General features: G+C 37.7%; 1 protein-coding gene and 1 pseudogene across 1 annotated transcript; one reads left to right on the top strand and one right to left on the bottom strand.

The window, feature by feature from the left end:
- Positions 1-413: 413 nt before the first annotated feature.
- LOC137049082 (zinc finger protein 585A-like) lies at positions 414-22,167 on the top strand. Its single transcript, XM_067427469.1, has 6 exons — positions 414-458; positions 965-984; positions 1,629-1,765; positions 6,434-7,254; positions 16,060-16,363; positions 19,663-22,167. Exons 3-6 carry the CDS (start codon positions 1,681-1,683, stop codon positions 21,093-21,095), a joined length of 2,643 nt encoding a protein of 880 aa, XP_067283570.1. The 5' UTR covers positions 414-458; positions 965-984; positions 1,629-1,680; the 3' UTR covers positions 21,096-22,167.
- LOC137050000 (5S ribosomal RNA) lies at positions 13,306-13,423 on the bottom strand (annotated as a pseudogene).
- Positions 22,168-27,282: the final 5,115 nt, after the last annotated feature.

The raw sequence follows: 27,282 nt of genomic DNA, 5'->3' as shown, positions 1-27,282 counted from the left end.
TGAACACTGGTGAGAATACTACGCACACACACGAAAAAAAAAAAATCAAACTTTTTTCCAGACAAGCAAATGTTTTATTCGGACAAGTGAATGAACGATTTACTTGTCTGAAGGACAAGCAGATAAACATGGTCAAGCTCTGCATAAGCTAAGAATTACTCAAAAGATACCCTCATGTATTACCTTTAACCCATAATAGTGATCTGACAATATACATTGAAACCCTTTCAAAAATGAGATGACATAAAACACTTTATTTCAGTATTTTATTTTCTATTGTTATTTTTACATGTTCATTCTATATTTTAGGTGTTGTTATTCTGTTCTACATACTCTAAACTGTACCACAATGTCTTATATTTGTTTAGTACTTGCAATCTAACAAATAAAATAAAGAGGGCTTTTATTTTGATCTGGCGTGACGTCATACGGCTGCGCTGTGATTCGGCTGGAGAAAGGTTAGTATTTTTAATCGTGCTTTAAAGTGTTTAAATCGGTAAGCAGTTCAGGCGATTTGGTCGTTTTTAGAAGCAATATAAAATGTATTAATTATTATTTAATGTAACATTGCAATGCCTTTCTTAACGTTAATGACAGTTATGTGTCAGTAAAAACAGAAAAGATAAGTCATTTCTCTCCCCTCAGTTTATCAATAACACACGAATTCAGTCTCTGGCAAGTAGTGATGGAGAAACATATTTTCATCCGAGTCAACTGAACGAATTCCTTCGCAACATATTTCAAATAAATAACTTAAAATTATAATGTTAAACTTTCATGAAAGTGTACTCTAATTAATAACTAGCTGTAACTAGTTTGTATTTTTTTTTTCCTGGTCAGTTCAAGTCCATTAACTCAACCTCTGACTGATTCTTACCAGTGTGCTAATACTGAAATAGAGATGATGATTGAGAAAGATTTAATGTGGATGTAGTTTTCTTTCTGTTAATTATTCTCATCTTAGACAGGACAGAGGGTCCAAACCATAGACCGTAAAAAAATATGGACGACTCGACATCATCCGTTTCCGCTTGCCATATTTGAAGCTTTCAGGAGGCCTTGCACGGCGCGGACATCTTGGGACCGAGTCTGCGCAGTAGCGATTTCGGGACCGGAGTTGCGCAGTAGAGCGCAGGAAGTAGAGCAGGAAGTACAGCAGCGATATCAAAAGCCCGCCCACACTCTCGCAGATGCAGAACAATTAATTATGTTGGTGTGAAATAAACAGTTTTGGAAATGTAGAAATTAAAGCTAAAGCTCTAATCTGCTCCCAAAAATTTCGAAAAAAGTCCGTTAGTGCCTCAGTGACAACTTCACTCAGAGAAGACGCCAGTCTCAGCTGTCAATCATGACGTCACACCCCCCGTTTTTATAGCATCAAATAACTAACTCAAAGTAAACTTATTTTTAAAACGAACACCTGAAATGAAATCATCGTGATGATAACTGCCTTCAGTGACATAAACTAACTTTGGGGAAACATTTTTGAAGGGTAATTTTATTATTTAGTTTGCCTCGCGTCCATTAGAAAACACAGAGGGGCGGCTATACTGGGACCGGTCACCGGGGGGCGATCGAGGCGCGAAAGCTTCAGTAAATGAGAGGGAGACTGCAGGCTTGGTCCAAACACAGAAAAACTCCTGGTGAAGCGATTGAGATCCAAGTGACACTGTTATAAAGATGGAGTTTATTAAAGAGGAGAGTGAAGACATGAAGATTGAAGAAACATTCAGAGTTAAAGAAGAAAATACTGAGGAACAAACAGGTTGGTTTATTTTCAAAGCTGAACTATTTTGTTTTGTACATGTTTAATTACAATTAATTACATCATTAAGCTGCAATTGATGTGCAGCTCCATGTCTAGGACAACACACGGGCTCATTTGTTGTGCTCAACAATATTGTTATTAAAAGACATAAAATTAAGATCATGTCTGTACTGTACATTATGCTTATGTTATAATTATACAATTAAACAGTCATTGCTATCCTCAGTCACTGAAGATTTTACCTCAGGGCGTACGTTAACTCAATTGATTGAGAATCTCCTAATAATCTGGGCTACACGTTAAAATTTTGTAGCACATGCCACACAATTGGAGCACAGGTATAACATCTCTGTAACCAACCACAAGAACTGCAGTTCATCACTTTAACTGGACAAAGGATATTAATGTGCTGTACAGGGCACATAAACCTTAACAAATGTTTACACACACAAACACACAAAATATTTGCCAAAAATGGCAGACTGCCACAGCAGAACACCTAACATAAGTCATTTTGTTTACATAGATATCTAGCCTCACGTGGTCATACTCAATTCTAGTCAGAATATGAGTCTGATACTGCTCCATTGGGCTATGATTATGAAGCGTGTTTCAACTGAACCAGGAAAGAAATCAATTGGATACACCTACAACCAATCAGATCAACGATTTGCCAAAATAACACACATTTTACCCCCCAAACTCTATTTTTTTCCGGAGAACCCCCCGAGAAGCTATTGTTTAGGGCTGGTAGTTATAGTGCATTCTGTTTTAAAAACTTGGCAACCCTGTCTGCACGCACGCTGAAATAAATGATCTTTGCCAGTGTTAAAAAAGAAAAAAGAAAAAGATTTTAAGGATACACAGAGTACTTACCAACATGATCAATATTTCAGAGAGAAATAGTGAAGGTGAATGCATATACGAACAAGCTCTCTAAGTTTAGGATTTGAACAAATATAATCCAAGCGCCTTAGATGACATGCAAGATTACGTTACTGTTGATCATCTGTTCATCATCGTCTAAAGCCCGCCCTGATAATTTCATTGGTTCAAACAGTTTCTGTCCAGGCATAATCACTCCTCTATGGATCGAGTCCAGGCCGAACCGCCCAAGCTCAAATTTTGTGGGCGGGGATGAGTTCCGCTGGCATCCAGGCTAATAGATATCACTAGTCACAATCCAAACACCATCCATCTGTTTTGGTTGAGCACTTGAAAATACTGCACCTATAAATAATTGGAAAAGTCTAAGGGTACGTTCACACTCGTCATGTTTGGTTCAATTAAAACGAACCCTGATGCGATTGCTCGTTTAGTGCGGTTCATTTGAACATATGTGAATGCTGCCATCCGAACCCTGGTGCGCACCAAACCAGCGGACCGAGACCGCTAAAAAGATGGGTCTCGGTCCGCTTCCAAACGAACTCTGGTGTGGTTCGATTGATATATGAACGCAACACGGACAAAAGACATGTAAACGGACCAAAAACCGGACATAATGTCACAAGATGCGACGCATAAGTCAGCTGATTTAACAGCGCGGAAAGATCAGTGTATACAAAATGAATAATGTACGTTAGAGGGCAAACGTAGAGCAACGAGGAAGTGCCTCATCAATATTTGGTCCGACGAGCATGTTTCGAAAATGCTAGAAGAACATTTTATGAGCTCTTCATGAGTTCTCAGCTGGTAAAAATAATGCCATGTATATGCATAAAATGATCGCGTTTAATCCGGCACACACCATTGTTTTGAATGTTCGGTAAGCAAGCTCCTACGTCATATTAAGTCGACCAATCAGGTTGTGAGCGTCTCCCTATGCCTTTGGTTCAGTAACTTTAGGTTTGCTGTTAAAAATGCCAGTGTGAACACTAAGCGGACCAGGACTATATGTTTTGTTTTTGTTTTTTGGTCCGGACCAAACAAACCAAACTAACTGAACTACAAGTGTGAACGCACCCTAAACCTTTATTATAAAGTATTAAATTATTATTTTAAAAAAACTGTGACATTTCTAGTATCTAATAGCATATTAATTTGAATAATCAAATTTCTAGTATTATTTTTCCTATTTTTATCCAAATTAAATATTTTTCAATTATACTTGAAGCCAGAGGATGCTTTCGGAGAGTAACTTAAGAGAAAGGGGTTTGAGTGACTAATAATCAAAGTTTAACCAGTTAAAAAAAAAAAATGTAATGTGTTGTATGTTATCTGCAATAACAATGTCATCTTTTATAGAGATCAGTTTGGACATTAACTTTTAATCGTTATACATTAAAGGTGTGGTATGTAAGCTTTTCACTTTAGTAAAGCATACAAATATAATATGCTTGAAGGTATGTAGGAAACATGTTAAATTCACATCAAAATATCAAAAATAGTTCCTAACGTATCTCACAGCAACAGTGTGTCACTCAATGATTCAGCGTTTTTAATGAATAGGTTCATGAACTGTTCATAAATGACTCATTCCTGATCAAATCAGCCGTTTGAACGAATCGACTCAATGACTCACGTTTTTTTGAGGAAAACATTTTTCTTATTATAATGGTTTTCAATTGCAACCACAATGTTAAAGGTACAAATCAATGCAGTTTTAAAGTGCCTCGGAGGCTCTGAGCGATCCCAGACGAGGACTAGTCTTATCTAGCGAAAATATCATTTTCAAAAATAAAGTAAAAAATAATATACTTATTAACCTAAATTGCTCATCTTGCGCTGCTCTGCGCTCGCTAGTGATTGTACAATCACGTCGAAAACCTCACACTAGGCGTAGGCAGAAGTAGTACCGCCCCAAGAAAATGTGCGAGGACTAATACAATCTACCTGTACTTTTTTATTCTTTATTTTATTTTTTTATGACAGATCGTTTCTCTATACAAGACCCTATTTATTCCTTGTCTGGGATTGCGCAGAGCCTCTGGAGCCCTTCAAAACTTGACTTGGATCTTCAGCATTTTGGTTGCAATTGAAAACCATTATTAATGTTTTCCCCAACAAACAAAAAAAACGTAATTTCTTTTCGACTGAAGAGAGAAATGGGAGTAAGTAAAATATCAAAATTTTCATTCTGAATTGAACTAATCCTTTAAAACAAATCTCATTATTTAAAGCAGTTGTAATTTTTCACTGTCAATTATTTAATTTGATTGGTAACAGGTCTCTTTTTCTAATTTGATTTATTGATCAAATTTAATAATATAAAAAGGTAAGCTGGAGCATAACCTATAATTATTAAGATTAGGGAAAATTGCCCTTTACAAAAGATAAAAATATCATACTTATGCAGATTTAAATACGGTCAAAGCTGAATAAACACTGGTGAATCATTACTTGTAATGATTTATTGTGCGCACATCCATTAAAACTTTTGCAGGTGCTAGATTCAATAGAGCATAAATCAAAGTAAACAAAAATTTGCACACTGCTGTTGCTGCTCCCAAAAATGTATTTAAAAAGGAAAAAATTTCGACCCAAAGGGTCTCAAAACAACAAGCACAAACAGGTATAATTTATATCTGTGTGAAAGGATTATTAGGAACACCATACTGATACTGTGTTTGACCCCCTTTCGCCTTTAGAACTGCTTTAATTCTATGTGGCATTGATTCAACAAAGTGCTGAAAGCATTCTTTAGAAATGTTGGCCCATATTGATAGGATAGCATCTTGCAGTAGATGGAGATTTGTGGGATGCACATCCAGGGCACAAAGCTCCCGTTCCACCACATCCCAAAGATGCTCTATTGGGTTGAGATCTGGTGACAGTGGGGGCCATTTTAGTAGAGTGAACTCATTGTCATGTTCAAGAAACCAATTTAAAATGGTTCAAGCTTTGTGACATGGTGGATTATCCTGCTGGAAGTACCCATCAGAGGATGAGTACATGGTGGTCATAAAGGGAAGGACATGGTCAGAAACAATGCTCAGGTAGGCTGTGGCATTTAAACGATGCCCAATTGGCACTAAGGGGCCTAAAGTGTGCCAAGAAAACATCCCCCACACCATTACACCACCACCACCAGCCTGCACAGTGGTAACAAGGCATGATGGATCCATGTTCTCATTTTGTTAATGCCAAATTCTGACTCTACCATCTGAATGTCTCAACAGAAATCGAGACTCATCAGACCAGGCAAAAATGTTCCAGTCTTCAACTGTCCAATTTTGGTTATTGATCATTAATAAAGAGACTGGGTTGTGTTTTGTCATAATTAATTTTATTACAGTGAATATAATCATATATATGCACACATATTGGCTTAACCACATATTAATGTTTAATATTTTTTAAATGTAAATGAAAAGAGGTAGAGTGGTGTTTTATAACAAATTGTTTTATTATAGCCTAAAATGTACATACATAAATGACCAAAGTAGCCAGAGCGAGCTGAGTGACGCTATCAAGAACGCTGCTGTTCCATTTGCAGAATTACCGGACTTCTGGCCTCCCATCCTCGGGAGTTCATTTTCCAAACTACGTTGTTTGCGTACTTCGTTCTAAGAAACAGCCAGTGGGTCTCCAGGACCTCTGGCTTAATGGGTAGGGTCTAGTCTACATGTTGTTGGTTTTGATGCTTTACATTTCCAAATGTCTTGATTTCTGTTGGTTTGTTCCATTAAACTGGGGTTGACTTGTCTTGGTCTCTTTTCATCTTAGACTTGATGGCACTGAAAGAGGAGAGTCAAGAATGGAATGAAAAGGAAGACAAAGATCAGTATGAGAAACATGAATTCATAACTGGAGAAAAAATGTTTAGTTGCTCGCATACTGGAAAGAGTATTAATCAACATCGAAACCTTAAAACACACATGAGAGTTCACACTGGAGAAAAACCTTTCACCTGCCAACAGTGTGGAAAGTGTTTCACTCGTCATGGAAGCCTTAAAATCCACATGAGAGTTCACACCGGAGAGAAGCCTTTCACCTGCCAACAATGTGGAAAAAGTTTTGTTAAAAAAGAAGTCCTTAAAGTCCACATGAGAATTCACACTGGAGAGAAGCCATACACATGCCAACAGTGTGGAATAAGTATGTCTACAAAACGAAGCCTTAACAGGCACATGAGAGTTCATACTGGAGAGAAGCCTTACACCTGCCAACAGTGTGGGAAGAGTTTCACTGAAAAACAAAGCCTTAAAAGCCACATGAGAGCTCACACTGGAGAGAAGCCATTCATTTGTCAGCTGTGTGGAAAGAGCTTTACTCTAATAGGAAGTCTTAAGGCACACATAAGGATACACACTGGAGAGAGTCCTTACATCTGTCATCACTGTGGGAAGTATTTCACTAGCAAAGGAAACCTTGATATCCACATGAGAGTTCACACTGGAGAAAGGCCTTTTACGTGCCAACAATGTGGAAAAAGTTTTATTCAAAATGGAGCCCTTAAAAGTCACATGAGCATTCACAATGAAGATAAGCCTTACACCTGCCCTCAGTGTGGAAGGAGTTTCTGTCAACAAGCAAGCCTCTGTTCATGAGTTTGTTTAGTTCATGTTTATTTCAAGTCAAGCCCAGTACTTGTTTTTGTTATGATGAACTGCTTATGGGTTCTTACCGCAACTCGCCTTGGGGGACTTCCTCACACATTCTAAAAAAATGTTTTTCCTTTTGACCGAGATGGTTTTGGAGAGCTGAAATCATTGACTGAAATAGTCAAAAAGATACCATTAGTGAAGAGCTAATGAAAGCTCTTTTTCATGCACATGGACATTCTATAACATGTGGGCATTAGGTCTGGTTGACCAATATAATGAATAGTATGAATTAATAAAATATTTTTAAAAGGTTAGTTCACCTAATAATTGAAATTCTGTCATTTACTCACCCTGGGTTGAGAATGTTACTAATGAAATGAATGACTTGCACATTGCTGTTGCTTCCTTTGGTGAGGTTGAAGTAGGGGTGTAACGATTCGTTTTAACAACGATTCGATTGGTATCGCGATTTGAGGTTGTCGATACGATTTAAGGACGATATTGGTTCATTTAGAACGATATATATTGATTCAGTTACTTTTTAGCCAAAAATTTTAATCAGTGTGACTGATTTATTTCAATCGAAACATTGTTAAAACGAATCGTTACACCCCTAGGTAGAAGTCTTGGAGGATGACCTGGAGATTTTCTTCCCTCACCGTCGGGTTGTATAATCTATAATTAATGTATAATCACCATCACCACTTTGTGTAATCTATACAAAGCAGCACCACAGAAGATCAACAACCTACAAGCGCACTACACTGTAAAAAAGAAATGTTATTGAAGAATTGTGGAAACTGACAATGAAATATTGACTCAACAAATTGCTTTCAAATAATTATCCCCAAACAAAAAGATGCATTGGGGTAATTTTAGCTTATGGTGTAAAGGCAAAATAACAAAATAGATTCACTGAACATATTAAATTGTGTTCAGCCAATTCATCAAGTAAAAGTGAAAAATCTGTGTGTGCCGAACAAGCCTTGTGGAGAAAAAAAACGCATGGGCATGCTTGACATGCACGTGCGCCTGAGAGACAACGTTGGATCCAACGTGGATTCAAATGTATGTGCGCGGGAGAGTGAGGAGACTGAGGAGTCGATGCTGAAGTACGACGACAGAAGTTCAAACATCATTTCCAAACTGATTGTTCTTCATTTAAGTTATGGTGAGTACTGAAATATGTATTTATTAAGTCTGGTTTACGTTAAACCAAGTGCAGGTCTCAATGTTTCAGCATAAAACCGTAAAACATGGGCATTAATGTTACACTACTGTGGCCAGTACACTAGCAGGTTAAACAAATTAACGACTCTCCGAATGTTTTACTTGAGGAGGACATAGTATATTGTAATGTCTGAAAAATGACAGACAAGGGAAGCTCTATTTCCAAACTTTTAATCAGAAAGAAGACAGTCTATGAGATGAAGACTATCCCGGCCGTCTGAACTTACTTTGTTAACCCCATCACTGCCGGTGCAAAACAAACAGCAATTTCACAATGAAGAGTCTGTGCGCTACAATATTTTCCATAGCCTACATAACATTGTATTTTTCAGAATAACAGTGTATTCACAGTGTATTTAGCCCAATACTAATATCTCATTTACTATTTATTGAACTAAATAACTTTATCAAACTATATTGTGATTGTGTTAAATGTATGAGACACTAGGTATGCGAGGACCTTGTTGGTTCTAATATTTCGAGCAAGCATACTTAAGCTTCCTTGATCAAATTCCTTCCTTGTAAGCTGACCAGTAGGGTTGTGACAATACAGGGTTAGTTCACCCCAAAATGAAAATTATGTCATTAATCACACACCCTCATGCCGATTCAGATTCGAGTCTCTTTCGGATTTTAACACAAATAAAACGTATCAGTATTAATATTGCTATTTTATACTTTTTACAGAGTTCAGAGCATCACAAAGTGGAACTGTTGCTGCTCACCACTTCAAGAATTCCCATTTTCATTCCAACTTTAAGATCCCTCTCCGATGTGATGTCATGATTGACAGCTGAGATCGACGTCTTCTCTGAGTGAAGTTGTCACTGAGGCACTAAAAGACTTTTTGTGGGATTTTTGGGAGCAGATTGGAGCTTTAATTTCTACATTTCCATAACTGTTTATTTCACACCAACATAATGAATTGTTCTGCATCTGTGAGAGTGTGGGCAGGCTTTTGATATCGCGACTGTACTTTCTGCTCTACTTCCTGCTCTCTACTGCACAGACTCGGTCCCAAGATGTCAGCGCCGTGCAGCCCACCAGAAAGCTTCAAATCGTCCAAGCGGAAACGGAGGATGTTGCCTCGTCCATATTTTTTTACAGTCTATGGTGCATTCATTGTCCTCTTTGGCATGCTGAAATATTTGTAAATGTTTTACAAAAATTCAAGTAAATTTACACTGAATATTTAAAGTAGCCCTCTCCTGTTTTTTATGTTGTGTTGACATTTTTGCACTTTAGCAAATATTAACATAATATTTTAAATTATTTAAATGTTTAATATTATTAGTGCAGTTTCATAAATGTAATACCTAAATACCGAAATGTCAGTGAAATTTCTCTGAACACTGATAATACATGTTTTTAAAATATTTGTGGTTTTGTTAATGTAAGATCTAAGGTCTAATAAATTTTGTGTATCTTAGAATCCTGAATTGCATGATTTTTATCTTTTTAAGATTTTTATCTACTAAGGTCTACTGTGCAGAAATGTTCATTGTATTTACCATTTAAGGTATTTTAAGAAAATTTTGAGTTGGGAAGATTATACATTTTTTACAGTGTATAAATAAAATATTTGTATATATATACAAGAGCAGAATGTTGCTGGCTGATGATAGTTTCAGTACTGAACGAGAATCCAACCACAAAGACTGAATGGTCTCTCTGAAGGTGCTCTTGTGGACGGGATGCAAAAACCATATATTGCCAGATTCAGGGTAGGGAACTGTAAATACATGCACAAAGTTTTGTTCACTTCAAGTTCAAGCACGGATACACTTTTGTCAAATTTTGTCAGGAGCAGCCAGGCTATTGTCAGACTGCCCCTGCCCATCCGAAGTACACCAAAGTTTCCAACCGCTACCATCTTTGATTTGGAAATTTACTCCCACACCATAAGAAAACTGATCGGGTTTCTGTTTTTCATAAACATATTTGTTTGCTTTTGGGTTTTAAAGTTGCCTATGACCTAATAAACTTTATATTTTATTGACAAACCTTGTTTTTATAGTAAAATAGTTTTTGCTGTGGTTCTTTTTATAAATAAATGCTTCAAACAAAAAATTACCAACCCCTGGTCTAGTTCTGCACTCAAGAATGTTACATATATTACTCTGGTAGTTATTTTAATCACATAAATGGACATCACTTTTTTATGTATTTTTTTATATTTTCTATGCACTTAAAGGGATAGTTCACCCTGTATGAGATTATTTCTTCTACTGAACACAATAGAAGATATTTTTAAGAATGTTTGTAACAAAGCAGATAGAGCAACCATTGACTACCATAGTATTATTTTCCCTACTATGGTAGTCAATGATTGCTCTATCTGCTTGGTAACAAACATTCTTCAAAATATATTATTTTGTGTTCAGCAGAAGAAAGAAACTCATAGGTTTGGAACAACTTGAGGGTGAGTAAATAATGACAGAATTTTCATTTTTGGGTTTCTATTCCTTTAAGTTTCTCTGCATGACACATGACTTATTTCTTAAGAGAGTAAGAAAATATTTTAACTATAATGATTTTATTCTTTATAAAAGAACACAGGCCATAGTGTGGAGAGTAATACAGACATCTAAGAAAAATTACTGGAGGGACTTTTGTAAAAATATGGGTGAAGACATTAAAATGAATGTAGTATGATAAGGAAAATGGGAGGGAAACAAAGAAATAGCAACATACCTGTCTTGGTATATAATAATAATAATAATACATTTTATTTGTATTGCACTTTACATTTGTAACAATCTCAAAGTGCTACAGTTAAGATAATTTAAAAATGGGAAAATACAAATAGATTAAATAGCTAAAAGACATAAGCTCTCCCAAAAAGAAAAGTTTTAAGTTCTTGTTTAAAAGTCTGAAGAGCTTGAGGTGCCCTCAGATGGTCAGGTAGGCCATTCCAAATCTGAGGAGTGACAGAACAGAAAGCCTGGTCACTGCAAGAAAGTGAAGGTGTTAGCAGAAACATTGTATAACATATGCTAATGTTTATGTATGCTTACGTGTGTGCTAGTAACTCAAATTTATCAGAAAAAATGAGGAGGTATAGGGAACAGGACCCGAGTAAGAATCCTCAATTAATGGAGAAAAAAGGACCATCTGGATGTACGTCCAGAGTTTACACTGGGAATGAGTTGAAGAAACCGATTATAGGAGTTAAAGGGGGGGTGAAATGCTGTTTCATGCATACTGATCTTTTTACAATGTTAAAGACTTGGAATCCCATACTAAACATAGACAAAGTTTCAAAAGTTAAGGTGGACGTTTGGTGGGAGTATTTCTTTGTCAAAAATACTACTTCCGGTTAGTCATAAGTTTCGGCAAGTTTTTTGCAATCATGCGTCCCCTTTGACGTTAATGGGGGCGGAATTTCCTTGTATGGGCCTTACGGACAATTCTACCGGAAGCGCGTGAGAGAGAGAGAGGGAGAGAGCGAAAGTAACAGGCTACGCCCATCAAAGCGCTGGCTTGTAGGCTGCGCTGCACAGGTAATGTGCACATAACAATGTCACCAAAAAAGTGCGTTTTTGGTTGCCAGACCAAGACAGTCCTGCACAGATTCGCCAAAACCCCGCGTTAAGGCAACAGTGGATGTAATTTGCTTTTCCGGATCAGCAACTGAGTTGCGCGAATGTTTATATCTGTTCGCTGCATTTCGGTGCCGACTGTTTCATAAACAAGGCCCAGCTCGACGCCGGATTTTCCCAATCGCCTAATGCTGAAGGATGGAGCAGTCCCAACGATAAAGGTCCCAACGTTAGAAGGGTGAGTGAGACTGCTTCAAATGTCTGTTTTTTTTTTTAGTCCGCTTACTGTCTAAACAAACCACGCGTAAACACACAAACACACGTGCACAACTGCACTTCCCACATGTACACCTTCAAAGACAAAAATACGACGATATAATTCAAGTATAAATATGTAAATAACACAAGTCGCTAAGCATATTATATAGTTAGTGTATAACTTGTACCACATAGAGACGTCCTGCTCTAGTCGTTTTTGCTGCTGCTCCTGTTCAACTGCAGCCTCTGGGTCTGATTCCGGATCATAGATGTATGGCTGTATCTGATTAAAAGCCATATTTTTATTTTGAATAAAGTTTTTTTCCCGCTGTTAGGGATGACGCACTCGACTCAACACACAGCGCGCTGCTGCACACGTCATTATTTAGCTCCGCTCACACGACACGCCCCCACCCGCTCTGCTTTTTTCGGAAAGACTCGGAACAGCGCATCTTTCTTATATAATTATTTAAAAAATAAAGACTTTTCGGAGATATGCAGGATGCAATGCTACTCTATAGGTACTCAAGATTGACATGACACTGACTGAAACTGAGTGTTTCACCCCCCCTTTAAACAAACTTCTCCAGGAAGTAATATTTGTAATGACATGGTAAAACATCTATCAGAGACACCACTAAATATCATTCTAAGCCTCTTTAATAAGGTGGGAATTAGGGAAGTTACCAGCTGACTGGAAGCACGGAGTGCCAATCGTAAATCCAGGCAAGGGTCATACACAGCCTACTAACTACAGACCTATAGCATTAACGCCGATTCTATGCAGACTGGTGGAGCTTATGGTTATGAGCAGATTGGTGCATGTCATTGAGAAGAAAAAATGTTTCTATCCGCACCAATGTGGTTTCCAAAAAGGGCGAAACACACGACGTCTTTAACGTCTCATCCGAAGGATGCGAAGGTGCTCTTTGACAGTATAGTGTCCCCATCACTATACTGGGGCATTAGGACCCACACAGACCACAGGGTAAGCACCCCCTGCTGGCCTCACTAACACCTCTACCAGCAGCTACCTGGTTTTCCCAGTTGGTCTCCCGTCCAGGTACTGACCTGGCTCAGCCCTGCTTAGCTTCAGTGGGAAACCAGTCTAGGGCTACAAGGGTGATATGGCTGCTGACAAGTGTGAGTGGGTTCTACATGTCCTCAGATATATCCTGTTGAGAATGGAATACATCATGGAAGTGTTTAATTTAATGGTTAATGAAATTTTTTTACACAAATACACAAGGGCATAGGAAGGTTTGGTTAAGCAGATGACGGGGCCCTGTGGAAAAGCGGGTGCAATATGGGGCATGGGGAGAAGTGTATGCAGAATGCTGTTAAAAAAGTAGAATATTGGGCTTATGCATAGGATTTCTGTTTCTCTCTAGGAAAAAAACTCAGGTGATCTGTTTTCCAAAAAAAAAAAAAAAAATGCATAGGCTTCCTTATGCTTATAGTTGACATTCAGTTATATGAAGAATAACATAATCAGGACAGAAGTATTTTGGATTCTTTTTTGATGGAATCTTAATGTCAGAAATATTAATTTGTCTGGTGTGTGAAACAACCAAACCTTAAGACTCTATTAACAGTCTTCCGTCAGCATGAGAGTTTGACTCGGAAAGCCAAATAAGAGCAGAGGCAGGAGATGTACTGCCAAGGAGAAGTCTGAGCACTGAGACGTATGCAACTAAGATTACTCAATAAAACATTGCTATTTAACATCATCATTACAATTCCAACAAGTGTTGTTGTACCCAGGGAAAATTAATGCTTCACAACATCGTCCTGTGACGTTAAAAACGGCATATTTCTGTATTTACTACAGTGATAATTGCAATATTCATAGCTTATCCGTGGATAAGAGTACAGCCAATAACATCAGTGATCTGTACAAACTCCCTTTCAGTTAGACACTTTCATCACATTCAAGAAAAAGTAGACCTAGAAAGAAGAAAATTTGGCAACAGGAAAGAAGACGTTTTAAGAATGCTTATTGGACATTGTTCAGTAAATCATTGTCTGCATAGAATGGGGAAACGTGAAACTGGAAGTGGTCACAAATATGACCCTGGAGCACAAACTAGTCTAAAGTTGCATGGGTATATTTATGGCAATATCCAGCAATACATTTACAATACATAGTAATAATATTTTGCAAATTTCCTACCGTGAATATATAAAACATTTACATAAAAAAATACCCTTATAACTGGTTTTGTGTTCCAGGTTCAAAAACATGTAGCTGTAAATTGTGATGCATATAAAAGAGCAAGATTTCGAACTTTAAGATTGTCTGGAATAGATTATTTGTCTCCTCATTCTGTTAGAAAATGGCCCAATGCAATAGAATTTGAGATACAAAATACTTGTGAAGTTTTATTTTTATTTTTTTAGTACATCTGTCTTATAGTACTAACTCCACAACCAATGTGCGCTCCACACTCGTATCCAGTAGGTGGCGGGGATGCACTAGTCTGGTCTTGGCATTGGTCTGCCAACCGCCATTAAACACCAGAAAAAAAGACTTTTATTTTGATTTGATGACGTGACGTCATACGGCTGCGCCGCGATGTGATTCGGCTGGAGAAAGGTTAGTATTTTTAATCGTGTATTAAAGTGTTTAAAGCGATACAAACCGTTTAGTCAAATTTTATAGTTTTAACAAGAGATATAAAAAGTATGAATTATTATTGAATGTAACATTGCAATTAACGTTAACGCAAGTTAGTTATTTTGTGTGAGTAAAGCACATCCACATGCATAACAGAAAAGATGCATCTAATTTTTCTCCCTATCAATAACACAAATTCACTCACTGGCATGTAGTGATGGAGAAACATATTTTTATCAATGTGTCGTCAACTGAACGAGTTTCTAAGCAAAATTTGACGTTCAGAAATGCTTTCAGGAGTTTTGACAAGTGAGATTATATTCCCTTGATATTGACAATGAAAAAAAGAACAATTTGTCATAATGTGATTAAGAGATCATTAAAAACTGATGTGATAGTTCGATAAAATATTGAAGCTGGTTTCTGGCACTGAATAAACAATAAAAAAGGTAATTGCAACTTGTGTGCAATTGTGTTGTGTGCTATAAAGTCAAAATTGTGAATTCTGTTTTTTTTGTTGCAATTTGAGTTAATATCTTGCAATTCTTACTACTTTTCTCAGAATTTTGAGAATTTTTAACTTGCAATGGCAAGATTGTATCACAGTTATATCACGAGATGAAAAGTAGCAATTACCTTTTTAATTTTTTTTTTTCTGTGACATAAACACGCTTCCATAGTCTTCATGTATGATTAAGATCTCATATTAAAAACTGATTTTATAGTCTAGTCATGGCAATAAAACTGTATGCCATCAGACTTGGAGCAATAAATCACTTTAGGCCGTGATCCTTTTCTTTTATTCTCGCCGTAGTAAAATTTAAAATGTCCTGGAAAATGATAGCTGAAAAAGAGTGGGAACCCTCATTAAATGTCGGTGTAATTTATTCTTGTAGTACTTTGTTTCATTATTATTTATTTGTAGTGTCAGTTTTGAGTGGGGTGTTTATTTATTGATCAGGTCATTTAAGGCTATTAACTCTCACTCTGACTGACTCTTACCAGTGCACTGAAACTGATCTAGAGCTGATTGAGACACACAGAGATTATAGTGTGGATTTATTTTTATCTATTGATTATTCTCATCTTAATCATGACAGCTTGTCCAAACTGAAACACACAGAAGATCTCCTGGTGAAGCGACTGAGATCCACGTGACACACTATTATAAAGATGGCATTTATTAAAGAGTTTATGGCATTTATTAAAGAGAGTGCGAGTGAAGACATTACAATTGAAGAAGTGATAAGAATGAACCAAGAAGATACTGAGGAACAAACAAAGATGGCATTTATTAAAGAGAGTGCAAGTGAAGACATGACAATTGAAAAAGTAATCAGAATAAAACAAGAAGATACTGAGGAACAAACAAAGATGGCATTTATTAAAGGAAGAGGGAGTGAAAACCTGAAGATTGAACAAACATTCAGAGTAAAAGAAGAAGATACTGAGGAACAAACAGGTTGGTTTCATTCTCAAAGCTGAATTATTTTGTCCTGTACATGTTCTTAAAATATTAATTTGCCGTTGGCAGGTGTTTTTGTTCTCCGTCTGCTCTCCTAGGTAGGGTTGCACCAGCCGTTTATAAGTTTTTTCTTAAATCGGAACATAAAGTCCTAGCTAGTTTGTAACTAACTCTGAAGGTTATTCAGTTTCACCATTTGTTCCTAAAGGGACAATCCACTTTGTTTTTTAAATAGGCAAATTTTCCAACTCCACTAGAGTTTAACAGTTGAGTTTTTGAATCCATTCAGCAGATCTACGGGTCTGGCGGTAGGACTTTTAGCATAGCTTAGCATATATCATTGAATCTTATTAGACTGTTTGCAACTCGCTCCAACATGACCAAAGACTTTTGATATTTTTCCTATTTAAAACTTGACTCTTTTGTAGTTACATCATGTACTAAGGCAGACGGAAAATCAAAAGTTGTGATTTTCTAGACAAATATGTCTAGGAACTATACTCTCATTTTTGCGTAATAATCAAGGAACTTTGCTGCCGTACCATGGGTGCAGCAGCGCAATGTTACGCAGCTCCTTAAAATAGGCTAATTTCCGCCAACATAACAAACGTGACAACCTGCCTGCACAGAGAGAATGCTGGGGACTATTTTTAGGTGCTGTGTGTAATATCATTGCACACAGGGCAATATCATGGAGTATAGTAGGGTTGCACCAGTAAATATAGAAACTGGTAGTTTTTGAGTGAGATGCTACTGATCAAATCAGATTTGGCATATACATTCCAGGGCAGGATTTTTGATCCTGATTTTTTTAAGATCATACAGCATCTTAATTGTTAAGAAAACGAAATTAAATAAATGAATAAATCCAGCCTTTATTACACAACACTAGGCTATATCATAAAGCATTCAGAAAAATAACAGTTTGTGACTGCGCTCCTAAGGGCTTTTCCAAAAGTGGGCTCTCTTTCAGTTGACCTGCTGATGAATTCTTTAAGCAGGGTCCAAACATAAACATTGCGTTCATCTATGCATCTAGACAGCTGAAATGGAAAATGATGGGCCGCCTCAAGAACTGCCTGCTCTCGCCACCGCACCTCTAAGCGCACGTCAGAGCCTGAAACATTTCTCTCCTCCACAGGCTGGATTAATGGATATTTTGCCAGGGAGCATTTACTACTTTTAAAAAATGCGAGTCAGGGTGCGGTTCGGGTAACGTTACAATATTTTCTTTTTTGCGGTCCAAGTTGCGGGCAGGTTATTTGAAAACGTTGTTCGGGTGAGGGTTGTTTATACATTGACCCGCACATCACTGGTGTTTATCAATAAAGCTTGTGCTTCAAGAAATTTTTTCCCATTAATATATTCACTGAAAACACATTATAACACCAACGAGTTAATGTAATCCACACTGGCCTTACACACACACACACACACACACAAACTGATGCAACACAAAAGTTGAGAAAATTCTTAAATATTAACGACGACTCAAAATAATGCAGTCTTACAAAATCAAAACATAACTTTTTACCCGAAAACACATTATAACAACAGAGGTGATGTATTCCAGCATATTCCACACCTTGTGCTAGTGTGCTGGCCTTTACATACATAACATGAAGTTGTGATATAGTTTACACTACACTACTTAATAGTTATAGTAATATTAATCATGCTATATAATCAGCATCTTGATATGCCTCACCTGTAAGGAGGATGGATTATCTCAGCAAAGGAGAAGTGCTCACTAACACAGATTTAGACAGATTTGTGAAGAATATTTGTGGGAAATAGGACTTGTGTTAACAGAAGAGCAGAATAGATCTTTGATGGGGACAAAAACAAAAGTGTTGCATTTATCATTTTGTTCAGTGTATGTACTTTTAAAACAATTACGAGGTAAAAAATATATATAATTAATACAATTGTATATAAAGATTTTTTTAATATATAAACTAATGCAGCCTCAAAACAAAAATACCCTAGTTAAATAAAGAGGAACAACAAAGCATTACAAACAATAGTGAGTGCTTTCGGTATTGGAGCTAAAATCTGTAGGACCTCTGGCTTAAAAGCCTTGTTAATACATTCACAGCGTGACAAGGCATTTATATTTGACGTGCTCGCGTTTGTACTATTCTTTGAAATGATGGGGCGGAGTAATTGTTCTATAAAGCTTGGAACACACTCTGCAAGAACAAAGAAATTTGTTCATTTTCTCGAGGTGGCAAGAACAAGAACAAAGTTTGTTCTGGCCAGTACATTCCATACTTCACGAGAAAAGCAGGTACCGATCATCTGCGTTTCTCCGCATTAACCAGGTGCGCACTTTAAATATATGACCAATCACACAATAGTTCTCAGACACCCACAAGAAAAAAGCTGCGAGAACTCCCAAACCAGGGCTTCGAGGATTTTTTTCTCTGTTCTCGTGGAGTATGTTGAAGCCCATCAAGAAACAGCAGTGAGTAAGGTACACACGTGACCACTAAAACCACACTACAAAAGAATAAAAACGTAGTAAACCTTGCGATTATCACTTATGACTTTAGATCAAAATGTATGTATAAGTATGTATACAACTGAATGAAAAATCTCTTAAATATTTTCTAATTTGACTTAACATTCATTTAGGCCCCGTCCACTCGGAGACGCGCTTAGCTGTATATGTATAAATTTTGTACCGTATCAGCGTTTCGTCCACACGGATCCAGCGTATTAGAAGCATGAATCCAATATTTTTTGAAACCGGGTCCCAAAGTGGATAAATCTGAAAACGACAATCTTCCGTTTTCGTGTGTACAGCGAATCCGTATATTTTCTTTCACCTCCTACCACTGCTATACCCTTTCTAGCTACAACTCTTCTTCTCCGTTTTTAGTGTATTTCTGTGGCAGAGTTACAGCGCCACACACTGGCCTGACATGGAAACTACATAGTTTTTAGTCGGTTTCGGTAATCTCGTGTGGACACAGATATTTATTGAAACAAGGGGAAAAAAGATCGGATTGGGAAAGCGCTGGCTTCGTGTGGACGCGGCCTTAGTTTCATCAGCATTTTAATGTGAGTGCCAGTGTGGTGAGACATACGCATCTTTGTAAGCGGAGTTGTCCGGAAATTTACAAAAATCCCAAAATCCCACGATGACGCTCCTCTAGCGGACGCTGCAATTATAACCCAAGCTTAATTGGTAGGATCTAGTCTACATGTTTTGATGCTTTACATGTCTAAATGTCTTTGTTGCTTTGTACCATTTAAATTAGGGTTAACTTGCATTGGTCTCTTTTCCTTAGGCATGATGCCGCTGAAAGAGGAGAGTCAAGAACTGAATGAAAAGGAAGACAGAGATCAGAATGAGAAACATGAATTCATAACTGGAGAAAAAATGTCTAGTTGCTCACATACTGGAAAGAGTATTAATCAACATAGAAACCTTAAAGCACACATGAGAGTTCACACTGGAGAAAAGCCTTTCACCTGCCAACAGTGTGGAAGGAGTTTGTCGACAAAACAAAGCCTAAAGAGGCACATGAGTATTCATTCTGAAGATAAGCCTTACACCTGCCAACAATGTGGAAAAGGTTTCATTAAAAAAGAAGCCCTTAAAGGTCACATGATCATTCACACTGGAGAAAAGCCTTATACATGCCAACAGTGTGGAATTAGTATGTCAACAAAACGAAGCCTTAAAAGGCACATGAGAGTTCACACTGGAGAGAAGCCTTACACCTGCCAGCAGTGTGGAAAGAGTTTCACTCAAAAACAAAGCCTTAAAAAACACATGAGAGCTCACACTGGAGAAAGGCCTTTCATTTGTCAGCAGTGTGGAAAGACCTTCACACTAAAAGAAAGTCTTAAGGCACACATAAGAATACACACTGGAGAGAGTCCTTACATCTGCTACCTGTGTGGAAAGTGTTTCACTAGCAAAGGAAACCTTGATATACACATGAGAGTTCACACTGGAGAAAGGCCTTTTACCTGCCAACAATGTGGAAAAAGTTTTATTCAAAATGGAGCCCTTAAAAGTCACATGAGCATTCACAATGGAGAGAAGCCTTACACCTGCCCTCAGTGTGGAAGGAGTTTCTGTCAACAAGCAAGCTTTATAGTCCACATAAGAATTCATACTGGAGAGAAGCCTTTTACCTGCCAACAATGTGGAAAAGGTTTCATTAAAAAAGAAGCCCTTAAATTCCACATGAGAATTCATACTGGAGAAAAGCCTCACACATGCCAATTGTGTTGGAAGAGTTTTGACCAGCTTAGAAACCTTAAAGCTCACATGATAGTTCACAGTGGAGAGAAGCCTTACACATGCCAACAGTGTGCAAAGTGTTTCACTAAAAAAGGAAACCTTGAAGTCCATATGAGAGTTCACTCTGGAGAAAAGCCTTTTATATGTCCTCAGTGTGGAAAGGGATTCGATCAGCAAGGAAACCTTAAAGTCCACATGAAAGTTCATACTGGAGAGAAGCCTTTTACCTGTCAACAATGTGGAAAATGTTTTGCTAAAAAACAAAGTCTTGAACTCCACATGAGCATTCACACCGGAGGGAAGCCTTACACATGCCTTCAGTGTGGAAAGGGTTTCCTTCAAAAAGGAGGCCTCATAGTCCACATGAGAATTCATACTGGAGAAAAGCCGTTCAGATGTGATCAGTGTGGAAGTAGTTTCAGACGTAAAATATTCCTTAATAAACACATGAGGATTCACTTATTATGAGATAACTTTTATATGCCATCAGTGTGGAATGAGTTTCACAGTCAGGAAACAAGCGTGAATCGTGTAAGAACTCTAATCAGAAAGAAGCCTTTCATGTGCAATCACTGAGGAAAGAGTTTCAGATCCAAAACCTTAACGGTCACATGAGGCTTCAAAATGGAGAGGTGCCATTTATGCCTTAAGTGTGATTAAAAAGAACTGAAACATAATTTGCTAATTAATTCTGTGTATATTTCATGCAGCTATGTGGGTGCTAGTTATGGGTTGACAATATATTTTATCATTTATCATTCACACGGGAGACCAGATGGCAATAGAAATTTGGCAAGAGACTAGAAACAAACTTTAAATAAACATATGAAAAAGGATATTGACTATTTATACCCAGAATCAAACTGTCCCAGCTGTATATAGTATTTTTCCTGTGTTTTATGTATGTTCCTATGTTAAAATAGCCTAGTTATGATTCTTTAGTTATGTCAGGGTTACATTAAATGCTAATATTGAGGTGTATATATCACTGCTTTAATGTCCTTAAATCCCCATCTTTCTTGGCATCAACAGAATAATTTTCATTTCATAATTAATGGTGTTCATAACATTCTACAGGCCAACATAAACATGGAAATAGGGGTGATGAGAACAAAGCCGTTCTCCCGGTCATCTTATTGGTCACATCACCAAATTGATGTGAAATGATCAGACACTTCTTCACGAACAATTCGTTCATTTTGAACAAATCTTTAATATGACTCGAGAACAACGGCTTTCTCAGAGAGTGATTCGTTCATTTTGTTTTGACCGCGTATGCACAACATCCCATATGTTCTGTACAGGATTTCTGTACATGTTCTGATTATTTCATCTTTCGAGTCCAGGTTTGAGTTATTCGTTCATCAAGTCCCAGCCCCATAGACCAGGGGTTTTCAAACTTTATGATGCCAAGGACCTCCAAATATGATGAACCTTTTATGAGGGATCCCCTTCCAAAAATCCATCTATTTTTATGTATGAAAAAAAACAAAAACATTTAAACATTATACATTATAAATACAACATATTGTTTCCAAACTTAAATATAAGGCTATACCTAATAATCAAAAATGATCTATCTAAGCACTGGACTTTATCCATTTTTGGTTTGTATTTGTATTCTCTGAAATTTTCTGGGGGACCCCTTAGAACCTTCTTGAGGACCCCTGGGGGTCCCCGGACCCCAGTTTTAAAAAACCCTGCCATAGACAAAGCTAAACAGTCTGTACCGGAAACAGAGATTATTTGTTCTCTTGAGTCTTCGGTCCGAGTCTCGTTCTTTTGTCACGTGACATGACCAGGACAACGTGACAGTCGTGTTGGATACAGAAATAGTTCATTCACAACCTTCCTCACAAACAAGTGTGTAGGTTTTTTGATTGTTTAGTTCAGTTTTTTTTTAGCTAGTAGGCCTATAATAATTGATTTTCCTATGAATCCTGGACACATTGGGTTGGTCAGAATGGATCAACTATCCATATCTTATAATGATTTTATAATAATATATTACAACATGCAGTCAATAATACGACTGTAATGTTGTGTTATGTTGTGACTTGTGAGATACTGAACCGGCACAGTCAAGTAACAAAAGAACAAGACTCAGAGTCAGACCTGAAGAATGACTTGAACGAGAAGACTCGAGAGATGAACTGTTTCTGCATTCAGTCTATAGGGACTTGAACAAGAAGACTAGAGATATGAACTAATCTCTTCTGTTTCTGCTACCAAAAGATCCATTGTGTATCCGTATTTGCACTCATCAAATGATTACATTTCCAACATGATTGCGTTTATTGAATGGGTGACAGCAGGGAGCGCTCTTTGCGCGCTGTCTATGCAATATAATAATTATTTTTTGTATTAAAAAGTCTATAATATATTCAGAATTTAAATAAAACTTTTGTTTTCCATTCTTGACCAGCGGACACATACATGCTTCAATACATTGACCCATATACATACAGGATTCACTCTATAAATTGTGATGATCTGACAGGGATACAAATTTATGTATCGAAATCAGACTCATAAATGTGAGGAAAAAAATGACACGTCGTTTCAAGTCAATATCCATGGATCACTGGATTTTTGGTAAGTTGTAAGGAACACTAAATCAAGTCCAACCTTTAGTTAAATCTGACAACCGTTTGTTTTACTCTCGTTTCTCCCTATTAACTCCAGTCACGCAGCAGCTCTTCATCCACCCAGCCCCGGCTAAGGGGGCGTATTCCAGCGAGAAAGTGATGTGGGTGCATACCCTTCATTACCACCCTTCCTCAACTTAAATTGCTCTCTCCTTATATTGGTGACATCACCCCCATACTTTAGGACATTGCCCCATAATGTTTAGGAAAAGAACTACAGTAACAGTAAATCCATCCTTGAACTGTTACAGCCCGAGCAGCCGGCGAAGAAGTTTCTGCAGCAGGGTATCTCTTCTTCATTAGAGGGCAGACCACTTGGGATATACTAATCAGCTAGCCATCGAGGAAGCGAGTGTCCACTCACTCCATCACGTCCCTCGAAGCCGTGCCCCTAGCTTGTGCACTTGCAAGGTATTGGCCGGAAAATGTTTTACAGACATAATGCAATTTGGTTTCAGTATTTGTGGAACTAGGCGTGTAGCGTCATATCACAGCTATGAAATATCTTGTTTCTTCCTCTCAGTGAATGTCTAGGTAACTAATGTAGCCCCCATTCCCTGAAGAAGGTTAAGATGTATATACCCTTATGTTATTAAAGCCCCATTTGGAAACTGGTCCAACAAGCTGTTAGGGTACTGCCTAACAATATTTTGGCAGACTGTAAGACATTGAGAGCGAGTGGGGCAAAGCTCATATTTGCGGATTTTGTCAACTAGGACTTCCTGGTGTCATTCAGCAGGTTTAGGCCTCTTGCCTGCATAGCTGATTGGAAAGTCATAGGCCATGTCTTAAATGGTAAAAGTACGTGTATAGGATGTACTTGTGTTAGCTGTCTCTGAGGAAAATAAAATGACTATTGTGTTGGACTTGAGACAGGATGAACTTGATTGACTAACATGAACATGGGCATGAAATGGCTGATGTTATTTATCACTTCAGCTTTGATAAAAGTACAGACAATTAACACGTATACACTTTAATGATGAGTATACCATGTACAGTGTCACTACTATCCCTCAAAACTGCTTGTACATGTTTTAAAACAGCAACATCAGGACGTCCGTCTCTGTGGTATGTACTGTATTTACTGGCCTTTGTGTGTCTTTACTCGCATTTTATGAGGACATGATTCGGTTTATAGACTATTGTACAGTATTGTTCAAAATAATAGCAGTACAATGTGACTAACCAGAATAATCAAGGTTTTTCGTATATTTTTTTATTTCTACGTGGCAAACAAGTTACCAGTAGGTTCAGTAGATTCTCAGAAAACAAATGAGACCCAGCATTCATGATATGCACGCTCTTAAGGCTGTGCAATTGGGCAATTAGTTGAATTAGTTGAAAGGGGTGTGTTCAAAAAAATAGCAGTGTGGCATTCAATCACTGAGGTCATCTATTTTGTGAAGAAACAGGTGTGAATCAGGTGGCCCCTATTTAAGGATGAAGCCAACACTAGTTGAACATGCATTTGAAAGCTGAGGAAAATGGGTCGTTCAAGACATTGTTCAGAAGAACAGCGTACTTTGATTAAAAAGTTGATTATAGAGGGGAAAACCTATAAAGAGGTGCAAAAAAATGATAGGCTGTTCAGCTAAAATGATCTCCAATGCCTTAAAATGGAGAGCAAAACCAGAGAGACGTGGAAGAAAACGGAAGACAACCATCAAAATGGATAGAAGAATAACCAGAATGGCAAAGGCTCAGCCAATGATCACCTCCAGGATGATCAAAGACAGTCTGGAGTTACCTGTAAGTACTGTGACAGTTAGAAGACGTCTGTGTGAAGCTAATCTATTTTCAAGAATCCTCCGCAAAGTCCCTCTGTTAAAAAAAAGGCATGTGCAGAAGAGGTTACAATTTGCCAAAGAACACATCAACTGGCCTAAAGAGAAATGGAGGAACATTTTGTGGACTGATGAGAGTAAAATTGTTCTTTTTGGGTCCAAGGGCCACAGGCAGTTTGTGAGACGACCCCCAAACTCTGAATTCAAGCCACAGTACACAGTGAAGACAGTGAAGCATGGAGGTGCAAGCATCATGATATGGGCATGTTTCTCCTACTATGGTGTTGGGCCTATTTATCGCATACCAGGGATCATGGATCAGTTTGCATATGTTAAAATACTTGAAGAGGTCATGTTGCCCTATGCTGAAGAGGACATGCCCTTGAAATGGTTGTTTCAACAAGACAATGACCCAAAACACACTAGTAAACGGGCAAAGTCTTGGTTCCAAACCAACAAAATTAATGTTATGGAGTGGCCAGCCCAATCTCCAGACCTTAATCCATTTGAGAACTTGTGGGGTGATATCAAAAATGCTGTTTCTGAAGCAAAACCAAGAAATGTGAATGAATTGTGGAATGTTGTTAAAGAATCATGGAGTGGAATAACAGCTGAGAGGTGCCGCAAGTTGGTTGACTCCATGCCACACAGATGTCAAGCAGTTTTAAAAAACTGTGGTCATACAACTAAATATTAGTTTAGTGATTCACAGGATTGCTAAATTGTACAAAATAGTTTTGAGTTTGTACAGTCAAAGGTAGACACTGCTATTTTTTTGAACACACCCCTTTCAACTAATTGCCCAATTGCACAGCCTTAAGAGCGTGCATATCATGAATGCTGGGTCTTGTTTGTTTTCTGACAATCTACTGAACCTACTGGTAACTTGTTTGCCACGTAGCAATAAAAAATATACTAAAAACCTTGATTATTCTGGTTAGTCACTTTGTACTGCTATTATTTTGAACAATACTGTATGTGACTAGACCTTAGAGGTAGCAAGCAAAACGGTTTTGCACATCAGACTAGTGTAACGTTATACAACAGAGAACAGCAATGGAGTAACCGTTAGCGCATTTGAATGACGAAGCACGCGATCGTGTCGTTTACTGATGTTTACTCATGCGACGGTAGCCAATAGCAGAGACATTTGAAGCAGTTTTACTCACCAGCTGCTTCCAAAGCAGGACCGAACCTTTATCGCTGGGACCGCTCTGTCAAAAACACACTTCTTTGGTATGATTTGGTGAAGTCCTGTGACAGCAGTGGCGTGTAAATCCACTTTGAGACGCGACTGAAACGATGTTGTGAAGCTTCCCGTCATTTCTGCGTTCAAATCTGAAGCATTTCTGCGGAGTGCTGAAGACTCTTCCATTTCAAATAGCACTGCTTATGGGGGGCATGTGTCTCATGTTTTGGAAACTTTTCATATATTTTTTCCATCTGACGTTTGCTGTTTTAAGCCCATCTTTGGTATTTAGTGCACTTTTGGATGGTGTTTTTTGCTCATGAGAGAAGAGCAGACATGGGATGCAGTATAGAGCTTTTGTACTTTCACTATATACATGTCCTTCTCAAAAAATTAGCATATTGTGATAAAGTTCATTATTTTCCATAATGTAATAATAAAATAAACTTTGATATATTTTAGATTCATTGCACACCAACTAAAATATTTCAGGTCTTTTATTGTTTTAATACTGATGATTTTGGCATACAGCTCATGAAAACCCAAAATTAGAAATTAGAATTAAGAAAATTAGGGCTCGGAGGAATTAAATATAAAATGGAATAGGTGTGGGTACTAATTAGCAAACAATATTTTCGACAGGTTAAATTTGTTGAATTCATCGATGCAAGGGAGAGATCCCAACATCTTACTTCTTTCAGACAAAGTTAGTGCATTCTTTGGCAAATTGGATCTTTGGCGTGATTGGCTGATGAGTAAAAATGTTGACATGATTCCCAAATTTATAAAGATAAATATCTTTACTCCACAGAATTAACTATTTAAATCTCTAAACCAAAGAGCTTGGCTATTTTTTCTATTTTTCGATGGCTCCTCTATTTACAGTTTCCTTCACATTGAAAACTGAGATGTACTTTTATGCTGCGATGTTGTCCAGGAGTCTCACCCTCAACTCATTAGTGAGGGAGATGGTGAAAGCCACGGATTGTTTTCATCCGCAGGCGCAAGGTAGAGCTCAGCTGCCTTTGAAT

This window comes from Pseudorasbora parva, chromosome 20, assembly GCF_024679245.1.
Source record: "Pseudorasbora parva isolate DD20220531a chromosome 20, ASM2467924v1, whole genome shotgun sequence".
NCBI lineage: Eukaryota > Metazoa > Chordata > Actinopteri > Cypriniformes > Gobionidae > Pseudorasbora > Pseudorasbora parva.
This window is presented reverse-complemented; position numbering and strand designations above follow the sequence as displayed.

What these genes read in the sequence shown, in the direction of transcription:
- LOC137049082 (XM_067427469.1), top strand. Translation starts at nt 1,681, where the DNA reads ATGGAGTTTATTAAAGAGGAGAGTGAAGACATGAAGATTGAAGAAACA. An exon ending in AACAAGCAAGCCTCTGTTCA is followed by an intron (nt 7,255 to 16,059) that starts TGAGTTTGTTTA and finishes AGATCCACGTGA; the next exon opens with CACACTATTATAAAGATGGC. An exon ending in AGATACTGAGGAACAAACAG is followed by an intron (nt 16,364 to 19,662) that starts GTTGGTTTCATT and finishes TCTTTTCCTTAG; the next exon opens with GCATGATGCCGCTGAAAGAG.